The 13,243-nt window shown below is 33.1% G+C and overlaps 2 protein-coding genes across 5 annotated transcripts; both read right to left on the bottom strand.

Annotated features, from left to right (window-relative positions):
- Positions 1,094-4,638, bottom strand: LOC18612565 (transcription factor RF2b). 4 transcript variants are annotated; one of them, XM_018116114.1, is made up of 7 exons: positions 4,475-4,638; positions 4,205-4,400; positions 2,941-2,946; positions 2,524-2,857; positions 2,254-2,386; positions 1,999-2,083; positions 1,094-1,591 (listed from the first exon to the last, which is right to left on the bottom strand). In XM_018116114.1, exons 1-7 carry the CDS (start codon positions 4,580-4,582, stop codon positions 1,326-1,328), a joined length of 1,128 nt encoding a protein of 375 aa, XP_017971603.1. In that variant the 5' UTR covers positions 4,583-4,638; the 3' UTR covers positions 1,094-1,325. The 4 variants fall into 4 exon arrangements, with proteins under 4 accessions (XP_017971603.1, XP_017971623.1, XP_017971618.1 ...); XM_018116134.1 differs by having other exon boundaries at positions 4,609-4,627; XM_018116129.1 differs by having other exon boundaries at positions 4,503-4,581.
- On the bottom strand, positions 6,105-8,525 carry LOC18612564 (cytochrome b561 and DOMON domain-containing protein At3g07570). Its single transcript, XM_007049435.2, has 4 exons — positions 8,132-8,525; positions 7,614-8,016; positions 6,940-7,223; positions 6,105-6,481 (listed from the first exon to the last, which is right to left on the bottom strand). The coding sequence occupies exons 1-4, from the start codon at positions 8,306-8,308 to the stop codon at positions 6,251-6,253; spliced, it is 1,095 nt and encodes a 364-aa protein (XP_007049497.2). The 5' UTR covers positions 8,309-8,525; the 3' UTR covers positions 6,105-6,250.

Here is a 13,243-nt window from a genome sequence, read left to right as displayed (position 1 = left end):
GCATTACTATTGCTGAGGTACATTTACCAATCTATATTAACAATTAATTAGGTTTTTCTTTTTTCTTTCTTTTTATTTTCATTTTATACTATGCTACGAGATCACCATTGGTGCTTATTCAATTTAATTGATAATCATATAACTAGGATGTGACACCAATATATTCTTTCTGGTTTACTCAATATAATGTGGCTTATATATGCTAGATGAAGAGTTTAATAAACAAAAACTCTTATTATTATGAGGGCCATCAATAGTTTTTTGTCTGTGTGACACTTAGAAGTGTATAATTAAGTATAGCAACTAGTATGGGCATGGCTATTTACATCTCTTGCAGACAAATTTACTCAATGGGAAATGTTCAAAAAGTGTCTATAGGAACTTATTTAGATGTAAAAGTTTTTCCATTGTTTTAAAATATCGTACACGAGCTTGAAATTTTTCTTGTGTGTCATGCATGTTAATTTGAATAATGTGGCACTGTATGTAACCAAGGCTCTTTTCTCTTTCTATCATATGGTCATTTAATTTTGTGGAGTCCCTAAATTCTTTTATTTCCAACAACTTGTTGAAGCTAATAAGCGTGACATCTACTTGGCAATATTTAATGCAGGTGTGAGGATTAAAGGCTGGCTGCAGGAACTGAGTAGTTTGTTGTAGTAGCAATTATAAGGATCCCTATGCATTTTGGATGTTTGGCATTGCAGCTGAACGAGAGTTGGCTTCAAGTTGATTGATGAAACGTTTAGAAAAGTAATTCAGAAAAGAAAGGCATGTTTAGTTTCTTTGTCCTTTGACTTAATGCACCTTAGCACTCTGAAATTTTTCAGTATTTCAGTATTTGATACCAACTACTAATATGTATATAGCCTCTGATCTTGCTATATATAGTCTATCACTCTTTGATTAGAAAATTTCCATTCCTGCCTTCTTATTGCTCCACTAAGCAAAGCCTGCTCATCGGTTAGGAAGTCAAGAATAAAAACTGAGATGGAACACAGGAGGGAAATGAATGCAAACTATTGGAGAGATATGTATAATAAGAACATAGAATAATTTTCAGACATATAATAAGAATGTGTAATAATATAGTACTATTATTTATATTAAATCAAGCACACAAATTCTTCAGAAATTAAAGGTACTTAACATCGACTGTCTTGACAATTTCTATGTAGTTCTTTGCCAGAAACCCAACAATATATACTAATCCCACAACGATGGATGTTTACAAGATGGATGTGTGGTTGGTTTGACAGTAGCTGCTATACTCGAACATGTCGAGGCCACAGCCACTCATTGTGGGTTGGATAGTAATTCTAATGCTATGCCTGACGAACTTGATTGGGGCGTTGTCCAGCTCGCGGCTGTTGAGAATCATGCTGCAGACGCTGGTGCACATGGGTGGTCAGACTTGGTAAATTCAGGCCTTGTTGGGCAGCCGAGGATGGACTCACAGCATGGTGCTGGGCGTTAACGTTAGCAGAAGGTGCACTAGAGCTAATCCTGCTTCCATCAACTGCACCCCGCATTTGTCTAGCCAGTAAAAGTTTATAAAACTGAATCTCCTTTCTGATTTCATCAGTTTTTGCTGTCAAAAGAACATAGGAATATGTTTACTCCATGGGGAAAATGTTGCATGAGAGGCATGTTCTTTACCTGGAATGGTTTCATTAGGACCTAAATGTATCTTGTAAAAAGAAAAATGATCAGAACGCTTAAGAAAAAAATAAACATCCTACTTTTATTAAGTATGCATTTCAATCTTCAATCATCACTCTACTCCAATTTGTAACAATTTTTCAATTTCTGTTCAGCCATTAGGATATGTGTATGTGCATGCATACATATCTCTATATTTGTAACCTTAAAATGGCCATAATTAATTCATGAAACACACTTCGATAACAGCATCAAGCTATACAAATTAAAGGGAAAAAAATGTAATGAATAAGAATACAAAATCTGCTAAAAAATAAAAGCAAAAAGAATCCTTACACTCTTGCATGGCAATCATTCGCTTAACGAAGTGTACACGATCTTTCAGTTTGGAATTTTCATCACTCAAGGCATTATGCTCTGTCTGCCCATTTATAGAGGCAACACCACAAAATATTCAAACTTTTTTTGAGGGAAATCACATTAAAATCTGATTAACAGCATATGGTATAAGTAGATACAATAAAAATAAGAAATTTCTCTTTTCAACTAGAAACCAAATTATATAGCTAAATTTTGTATTTGATGATTTACCCCCAATAAGGTCAATTGAATTGATGATTGAGCAGCTTGAGATTTCAACTTTTGTAGCTCATGTTGGAGCGTGTATGTATACAGCTTCTTCCTCTCCTTAGCCCTCATAGCTGACCTTCGATTTGTGATAATCCTTTACAGATTCAAAATAATTATGGGCAAGCATTGAACTGAATTTCACAATAAACTCAAAGGAAACAAGACTATATATAGTTCATCCATTGTATACTGCTAAGTAATAACAGTACTATGTCCATTAAAATTCAATACCTTGTTGCCCTCTTCGGGTCAGTTTTTGCTAGGTTTTCAAGCTCTTGAGGAGGCATGGCTTTCCTGATTTCAAATGGTTTGGCGATGGAAGCTGGTGCTCGTGCCGGCGGGGCTAAGACAACTGTTCCTAGGGCAACTTGCTTCCTAGCCTTGTCACCCTGTGCTACTGCCACTGCCGCAGGATTTAATGTCGGTGCAACAGGAGAGTTTTTGGTCGCTGCTGGCGAAGCATCAACATAATCGGTCGTTAAGAGTTTTAAAATGAAGTCACCGTCCTCATCATCAGACTCCTCCATTTCACCCAAAACTATTGTCGCTTCTGCTGAGTATGAGTCTAAGCCATCATCAAACACCTTATGCAAGTTAGTATCATTACGTGAGGCAATGTTTTAGCAACTAGGCGTAGGTGCATATTACCTGGTTCTGTAGCAGGGTTAAAAAACACATCCGATTAAATTTTGGTTCTATCTAATATATTTTTAATATTGTTTTTGTGTCTATCTATTTAAACTTGAGGAAAAAAATAATGCTTTTATTTTTTATTAAATATTAGAATAAGTATAAAAACAAATAAATGTATTTAATTCAGTTCAAATTATTCGATTTTTTATTATGTAGAAATTGAATTAAATCGTATCAAATAAATACAATTATTATTAAAAATAAATATGTTAAAATTAAAAAAATTATTACATATGTTCTATCTATCATGTTATCACAGACTCATCCAATAATAACACGTCATGTCATCAATATTCTCCATATCAAATTGATTTAGCCAATAAAAAGAACTTTCTAATTGTATTTTTTTCTCTTGGATATATATTTCCGAAAAGGTGGGTTAATTTAAAAGAGAATCATGGAATTCTGAGATCTGTAGGGAATTCAGAGAACCAGAACTCACCCACCATTCATTTGAATTTTTTTTATATTGATTTTAGTTTATTCATGTAAATTTAAAAATAAAATAAATATTTTTTTATAAAAAACAAAGAACAATATTTTAAATATAATAAAACATACAATTCAATTAAATTTTAATAATTTCACTTTTCCAAAATATTATTAATTTCGATTTTTTTTATTTATAGATAAAAAATCGAATCAAATATATATTTTTAATAGTCAAATCAAACCTGAAAATTCATATATATAAAGTAAAAAAAAATCAATTGAACTCTACAGTTCAAATTAGTTTTGATTTTCTTAATTTTATTTTACGACTATTGATGTGATACAATATAATTGGATAGCCCTATTTATATCTTAACTTCTTATTAAAATTGGATCTGAATAGAACCAAATACTATGATTTTTTTTTTAAATGATTTTATCGATTTTAACGACTAATATGTCACTCCAAATCTCTTACTTATTTGTCAAAAAAAATTTTATATCATATTACTTAATCCGAATATATAAAAAACTATATGATTACAAAATTCAGTACGGCTCAAAAAGCTATTGAACTACATCAAATACACTATCCACAAATATGAATACTAATTATCTGTCCTTATTATAAAAGAATAACTAACATTCTGCCTCAAAGCAAAAAAGATAGGGCATCACAACAATTCAAAAAGCCATCATTTCAGCCTATCCATATGAGTTGAGTCTTGTTTCAATTTATTTTAGCTTCTTCACGGCCCGGTCAGAAACTGAGTTTTGGCTGATTTACCTGATTGTTCAGATGCAGTTTCCAACTTCATTAGAGACTTTGACGAAGAGGAGGCAACCTTAGGCTCATAATTCTTTCCGGAAGAAAAAACATTTTTTTCTTCTTTGATTGCCTTTTTTCCGAAAGATAAAACCTTTTCTTCCTCTTTGATTGGATTCTTTCCGTTGTCCATCGATCTTTTGGATTTTAAATAATCCTGAGAAGCAACAGAAACACAACCTTAAAGAATGATCAATAAAGAAAAATATATATATGTTTTCGTGAAATTACTTGTAATATTGCAAATTGCAAAGCATACATATGTCTCTGCTCTTTAGAGGAAAGAGAGGGAGGCGGCCATATATTTACAGTAAACAGGGAATGGGTAGAGATAGACATATGGCAAGTAGGATTGAAAAACTTACATGTACGATGTACAGCTAAGTTCTTGTGTTTGTGGGTTGTATTGACACATATATAAAATCATAAATTCCGAAACCTGGATTACATTGCTTAAAATACAACCACATGAGTTAATAGTGCTTATCTTGTGCTTCATTTTTTTCAATACCCTTTTTAGTAAGCTAATTGATTTAATGGTAAGTTTATTCCCCTATTTAAAGTGTTGGATTGGATCTCCCTTTTCTCTCAAAATATAAAAGGAAAAAAGTTTGAAGATTTTGGAAAGATTGATGCCACCATTCACTTTCAATTGTGGAATTAATTCTGGCATACAAGGGAGGGAATCCTCTCCGCTACTATTTAGTAGTGGAGAGCTTCACCATATTATTCTTCCAATTATTACATGCCATGTGGGATTTAAAAATAAATGTATTGTTTTTCCTTTCTTTTTTGTACTGGACTTGTGTTTTTTTTTTTTTTTTTTTTTGTCCTTGGTACTAGGGTTGGGAAAAAAAGTTAAGACGGAAATAGAAAAATAATGGACGGAGAAAACAAGAACCATAGTATTTTAAAAAGTTTAATTTTGAATTATTTAAATAAATTATTTTTTTAAAATTGTTTTTCATTAATTTCATACATCAATTACACAAAATATAAGGCTAACCAACCTCCCAATCACCGGAAACAATACCCAAGATACCGCAGAAATACAAAGAAGACAATCTTTAGAGATGATGTCTAAGATTTTATTAGGATATTTTCGAAATGAAAAATTATGTCTCCATATGAAAGTTATAAATGAAAATTAATGTTTTTTTATATAAAAAGTTGTAATTACTTGAAAGTTACATCAATTGAAAGATTATGTCATTTACTATGACTATTAAATTGTAAGTGATTTTTCATGTGAAAAGTTATACCTCGTAATATGACATATTAAAATCCCTTTAAATCCAAAAATTACGAAATAATTGAAAAACACCATTAATCAAATATTTGGATATGAAATGTTAGCTTTTAGTATGAATAGTTTTTTTTTTTATAATATAATTATTAAAAAAATACTTTTATTCAAAGATCATATCTTGCAATATGCAGAGATATTTTTTCAAGACATAAAAGTGCGTTAATGAAAAGATTGTATCGAGACACTTGCAAGTTTATATAAAGAACTTGCCACCAATCATTTTAACAAAAAAAATAAAAAAAAAAGTGTCATGTTCTTAATAAAAATTCAAAAAATAAACATAAGTACTTTGAGTTTTCATAATTGATGTGATGAAAAAGTTAAATATGATTAAAACTGCTGGAATTGATAGAATTTAGTCGATTACAATTAACTTTGATTACTCCTTTAAGTTGGGTTAATTTTGATTATTTATTTGAGAGGTTCAATTTTAATTTTTAACAATGAATCAATCGAATGCTCACTCTTACCGTCAAACAAGCGTCAACATCGAAAGCGAAAGAAAAAGACCAATAACCTACTGCTGATTTAATCATATCCACCTTTTTCCAATTGAATCATGAAATTAATTATTTAATTTACTAAATTTCCGAGCTGGACACAGAGAGAGAGAGAATGAATGACTTATTATGAACTGGCTTCTAGTAAAATACAATAAGTTAATTAAAGAGCGTTTCTCAAGCTAAAGATCCGAAATCTTAATTTCTCCTCCACATTTTCAACTCTAAAATAAAAGAAACTAAAACCAAGATGGCGATAACAACCCCGTAACCAACATTCCATCCTTTTCCTTTTTCTCCCAAGTGAATCCCATAGAAGACATTCGCTATTGCAAATACATTCAAAATTCTCCCCGCACTGTAATGGTACCAATTCCAGAATTTACGCAGCTTGGATTCCTTGCCTGGCCGGGCAAAAAGTGCCATTACCTATAAAACAAAATCAATAAAACGATCTTATATATACAACCCATATATCTATATATATGTAAAACCATGGAAATTCTTATATGGTCCTCAAACTTCAATTAAATTATCTACTGTCTCATTTCAGGTGCTTGTAACTTTGTTGCTCTGACTTTTACATTTCACAAAGTACCCATGTCAGACACATACTTATCTTTGACATTGACTCTGGAGTCCAAAAATTAACTTACAAGCATTGCATAAGTTTATTTCTGTGTTCTAACTGGTTAAATCCCCACTTTGCCATCATGTTAGGAGCGGATAGTATGATATATCACATAGGCATGATGATAAGTTAGAGACCATAGGACATAAGCATATGTACTTACGGTATATCATAATTAAACTAGCACATGCATATGAGTCAGCTTAGATAAGGAAGGTGCTCTGAAATGCTTCCATAAATGAATATAGAGACAAACCTGGAGGCATCCCAGCACAAGAATGAAGATCCCAAGACCTTTGTGGGTGGAGACATCAGCCTTGAGACGATCTTCTAAAACAAATCCACATATTATACCCGATAGCCCGAGGATGAAAGCACAGGACTGAATCACAGCGTGGGAATAAAACCAGATTGGATCCCATTGCTTAAAGTAACGAGCAACTATTGCTCCAATTATCATCAATAGTCCCCAACTAAGCATATTTAGTATTCCATGGCTCTTCCTTAATCTTGAGTGTGGGCTCTTTGCTGCACTTTTACCTGTTGCATTCCATAAATCCAAATAATTCCTCTGAAATTGACTTGTTTTCTGTACTTTATGTTGACCTTAATCTTTATTTGAATGCAAGTAAATACATTATGCTGGCAGAGCAATGAACTCCATTCAAGAGAGAAAATTGACAAATTTCTTCAAATTTTTATGTATGAAAATGCATGTGCCTTCACTTAAAAGATGTAAATGTCTCTTTTTTAAAATATATATTTATATATTCTGATTAATAAACTATTAAACTAGGAATAAGTCCCTAAGGTATGCTTTCATCATGGTCGGCAGAGCACTGCAAATCCTGCTGTCATCACATCAACTAAGCTGCTTTTTTAATAATTGTCTAAAACAGAAAGTGGTTTTAAAGTATTTCTATTATTCACCTGTAAAATAATTCAAGCTGGTGGAGACTTTGTCACGGTGTTCAGCCAAGGCATAGCCTGGAGAAGTTGGATACACCCCTATCTGTCCGACAGAATATAGCACCCGTGACAGGGGTTGACTGGTATTCAACTGGAAAGCCAGGTATAGACGCGAGGATTGGGAAGTTATGGAGGAAGAATTGTTAACGACCGTCAGGTTCCCTTGGTCAGGCAGCACTAGATTTGATCTCGTGCCCCCAAGAAAATATTGCTTTATTGTTGCAGTGCCATCAGTTGAGATCCACCCCACCATAGCGCTTGATCCCACCATCATTCCATTGCTCGAAAACCCCATCGCAACAAAGGAATTTGTATCAGGCGCGGAGAGAACAAAACTCCATAGGTTCGATGAGGTCTGAACATACTGCACAATGGTTTTACATGCATATAGAATATACCAACATTAATATCCTAATTCTCCTAAATATATGATAACGGTAACAAAATTTTCCGATGTATACTGTTAAAGTAAGACTTACTCTGAGGATGAAATCATGGCTGCTCCAGACAGAAAGGCAGTTGAGAGAAGATGTATCAAAGGGCACATCAAGGTTTAGTCTGGAGCTGCAAGAATCTGTCTGTTGTGAATTCACCGGCGGGACTGATAACGCCTGCAGGGCGAAGATGAAGATAATGGAAATGAGAGATAGCTTCATTCTTTTCTTTCCCCCTTCTTACTCTCTCTTTCTGGTTTATGGAATGATCAGGTCTACATATTGTGCTACAAGCTGGAGCAGTTGACAATGATTAAGTCTTTTAAATTAAATATAGTTGGAAGGAATCGTGGTGGCTTAAGCTATCACTGACAATATTGGCGTACAGGGAAATGGTTAGGTGAGTAAAAAAACTACCTTTTTGCCGATGTAAGAATGTGCAGGTTGGTGTTATCTGATTGGAGAGTGGAGACCATTTAATTAATTTATTCAAAGATGGAAAGAAAGTTAGCCATTTGCAGTTTGTTCACCATCCTTTACAATCTCCTCACTCTTTTCTTTTTCTCTTGTTTTTGAACTTGACACCCAGAATATAAAGGCCTGATTTCTTCATTTGAGTTGCTTAGCTTTTCAATGATGAAATAAATTTAATGCCAAGCATAAAGATGTTAGAGGAAATATTGACTTAAATTTCATCACAACATACACGATTTTGAGTTAAACAATAAGAGATAACACTTTTTCATTGCATAAAATCTAATCCTCACTTTTTCAAAATTGGAATCAAAAACTTTTCTAAACTGAACAAATTCTAAAAGCAGAGTAGTTAGTACCCATATGCGCGTTGTTACAGGTGTGCCAGAAAGCTGAGAGAACTTGAGTACAGGGCGGCGCTACATGGAAATGGTCAAAAAATGTTTGCTCACAACTAAAAATAGAGAGAGGAGGAGCAAGTTTTTCCAGAGATAAAAGAACTTGTTCATTAAACCAATCGAAAATGCAAGACACTTTTGTTCTCATTACACTAGTAATAGTAGACACTCTGTAAGAAATTTCTAAACCATATGGCAGCAGGATCTAACTTTCTAGATTTTGGAACACTTATGGCCCGTTTGGTATGGTATGCTATTCCCCCCCTATTCCCAACCATACCCTATACCCTTGTTTGGTTTAAAAGTTGAATGAGGAATAAGAATTCCTAAGGAATCTTTATTATGTAAAATGGGTAAAAAGTCTGGTTTTACTAATACCGGTGCTCCCCTTGGTTTTATCTATTCTGTGACTCATAGAATAAGTCTGGAATGTTTAATGACTAAAATACCCTTATTAAATTTACAAAATCACAACTCTATCCATATAAAAGAATTTTTTTTTTCTCTCTTTCTCCGTTCCCTCTTTCTCTCACCCATCTTCCCCTCTCTCTCAGCCACTCTCTCACCCATCTTCCCCTCTCTCTCAACCGCTCTGCTCTCTCACCCGACTTCCCCTCTCTCTCAGCTGCTCTACATCTACTAGTTTTTTCATTTTTTTTCCCAAATATTTCTTCTCCAATATTTTTTCTAAACAATATTTTGAAAATGATTCATAATACGTGAAGAATTTGCTAAAAATAAACATATATACACAAAAATTTAATTGATTATGATGGATAAAATATAATATAACTAAATTATATTTTAAAATAATTATCCATTTATAAAAATATGTGAGTAAATTATAATTATTTTTAGTAATTGGGATAAAATATAATTATGATGGATAATTGTCTTTTAGGATAAATATGTATTTAAATGATAATAAGGATAATTTTATTTTTTTATGAAAATAAATGTTAATATGGTCAAGGTTATTTCTGTCTTTTTATCACCTATTCCTTTCTTATTCCAATCTTATTTCCACCAATCAAACACTGTAATAAATCATAATAGCAATTCCTGCTCTATTCTATTCACAATATCAAACAAAGTAATAACTATTTTATTCTATTCTCACTTTATTCTATTCCCACAGAATAACTATTCTATTCTATTCTTGTCTATTTCGCGAACCAAATGTGCTATCAGGAGTCTACATCAAACCTTTGATGTGTTCGCTTCATGGTCTTGCAAGGTATATCCGTCTTGGACTCTTGTAGATGTTGGTATTTCTTTGCCCAATTTTTTACTTCACTTTATAAGTCTCTAGAAAATGTTTTTCATGATGGCTTTTTTATTAAGAACTTTGCATAAATAGTATCGAGAGAATAATTTATCAAGCAGTATATTTGCTAAGAATCAACAAAATTCGAAAACAAATGGATATGAACATATATAGTGTAGGACTTGTTCTTTTGGAAGGGGGTTAAGAAAGAATCAATGTATTAAAGAAAGCAAATGAACTAAGGAAAAACAAGGATAGTCCCTGACTTGAGCTTTCGTGCTGAGCTCTTTACTACATGATCATTTTATTTATTTATTTATATTGAGAGATTATATTTCATTAACAACAAGGGAAAGTCCCACTGACCAAGCAACAAAAGGAGGGTTTACAGCTTTTATACCCCAATGCTCAACATAAAAGTTATAAACTAATAGAGATATAGTATTTTATATATAGTTTGTATTCTAATTTTTTATATCTTTAATGTAAATAATATTGATTTGTTGGCTTGTAAAGTAGTGACCTGGCATTACATATAAAAACAGGGTCTGTACATATTTTTCAATTGTGTGAATAATACACAAAAGACGATTCAAGTTTTCCTCTCCAAATATTTTCTCCATTTTTCAATGTCTTTCTTTCTTCATGGAATTTACATGGTATCAAAGCCTTGCATGATCCATGGAGCTTTTTGATTTTTCTACCAGTATTTTCTGTCATCATTTTTCAGATCATCAAGCTTTTCTTCATTGATTTCTCAGTCTTTTTTTATTTTCCTCTTAAGATCTTCATTTTCTAGTTCTTCCTCTGTTCTTCCATGGTTGGAACTACAAGCTTGAGAACTCTTCTTCCCCCTTCTAAGGACCCTCAATCTCCTTACTTTTTTCATCATTCAGATCACCATGGGTCAGTGGTGATCAATCTCAAACTTACCTCCACTAACTATGTCTCTTGGAGTCATTAGTTTATGTTAGCCCTCTCTATTCGGAATAAGGCTCGGTTGGTGGATGGAACAGTTAATGAGCCTAAAAATAATAATGAGATTTACGTTTCTTGGCTACGTTGCAACAATTTGATCATTGCATGGTTGATCGAATCGATTTCTCCACCGATTGCTTCCACCATTTTTTTCATGCACTCAGCACACCAGATCTAGGAAACTCTTAAAAAAAATGTCTCTTAGCCCGATGATGCTTGGATCTGTCATCTTCAATTTACTCTGTCCAATCTGAATCCAGGTATGAGAGGTATTGACGTTTATTTTACTGAGCTAAATGCAATATGGGAAGAAATAAGAATTTTTAGACCTCTGCAATCATAGATCAATTTTCGAGCCATGATCGACGTAAATGACCAATGGGCTCAGCCCACCAAGCCCAAGCAAGCATACTTACATGATCTTATACGTTAATCCATATTCCTTTAGAATCCGAAATTCATAATACTTAATTACAATTCCTTTGAAAACAACTCATAAAACCTAGTCATGTATTCATAATGGCATCATCAACCATTATATACATACATATAATTTGACAAGTGAATCTCAGCATTTCACAACAAATAGTCATATACACATAATTAGAACTTGACCGTCAGCAGAGTGACTCTAGGCATGGTTGCTAACATTTAATGTCATGGTAAACCTATCGAGCAATGGATTGGGAAAGGCACCTTGTCCTAGGACCCAATCACCTTTGACTCTGAAAAACCTAAAACATGAATTTTAAAAAAGTGAGTACAAACTCAATGAGTGAACATAGGAAGGGAACAAGCAACGTTAAAGAAGGTTTAGAAATCATGATGCACATCTTTGAAAACAATGCAACTTAGTTCACGTTCTTATTAAAATCCCTCCATCAAACCCCTAGTTATTAAATCATTTCATAATGAAGGAACCATATTTAGCATGAAATCGAAAAGAGAGGAAATTTCCAGAAATCATTTTATCTCACCCAGCTCATGTGCATCCCACCACATTGTGCACATAGCCGGACACCATATCTCACCCAGCTCATGTGCATCCCACCGCATCGTGCACATAGCCGGACACCACATCGTGCACATAGCCGGACACCACATCTCACCCAGCTCATGTGCATCCCACCACATCGTGCACATAACCGGACACCACATCTCACCTAGCTCATGCACGGTTACATTTGTCACACAATGGTACCATTTATGACATAGTATATATACATGTATATCAACATTATACAGAAAACATATGGATTCATCCTTTTTCACATTTCACATTTCACAATATCAAAACATTTTATCAAGGGCTTGTTCTAAGGAAATTTTAAAGCAAAAACTAATACAATTCCCAAATGATCCATTAAAACACATAATATTTTCCCAAAACATTTTGAAATGCAAGTTCACTCACCTTTCGATAACGGGATATTACATCGTTATTTGATCGGAGGTGTGTCTGATTATTTTCATTGGTCGATCGCTCGATGTTTACTCTGGCACGCCACCACAATACTCTAACCTTATCTTTGCACTTCCTAACAATAATACAAACTCAATATATTTAATTATATATGTATACGGGTAGCACTTCAATCAATTAATCCTTACTCAAATTTATATTTTTCATCTTATCATGAAACCATCTTCAATTAACTCACATCGTAATACATTTTAACTAAAATTACGTATATTCATTGCTTACGTAATTCCTTAAATTATATCACCGGCAATTTAATTATGATGTCACGTGTCTACTTCAACCTTTCTAAATAATTTCCACCCAAATCCATCTTATATTTTCATACATAATCCACATATATGGCAACAACAATCATTCTCACTTTCACTCGATTATTTCCTAGTTTACATGCATTATTATCTATCTAACTTTTAATACTTTGTTTCTCAATCCTCCATCCACAATATTCCTTTTTCATATCTTTCAAACAACATGCCATACAATCTTAATAATTTTCAACTAGCTTAGGCAAATAAATCCTTTCAACAATCATAATTCCTCACAATATTCAACTAACC

Source organism: Theobroma cacao, chromosome 1 (assembly GCF_000208745.1).
Source record: "Theobroma cacao cultivar B97-61/B2 chromosome 1, Criollo_cocoa_genome_V2, whole genome shotgun sequence".
NCBI lineage: Eukaryota > Viridiplantae > Streptophyta > Magnoliopsida > Malvales > Malvaceae > Theobroma > Theobroma cacao.
Note: the sequence above shows the minus strand (reverse complement) of the source record. Positions and strands in the feature narration are given on the sequence as shown.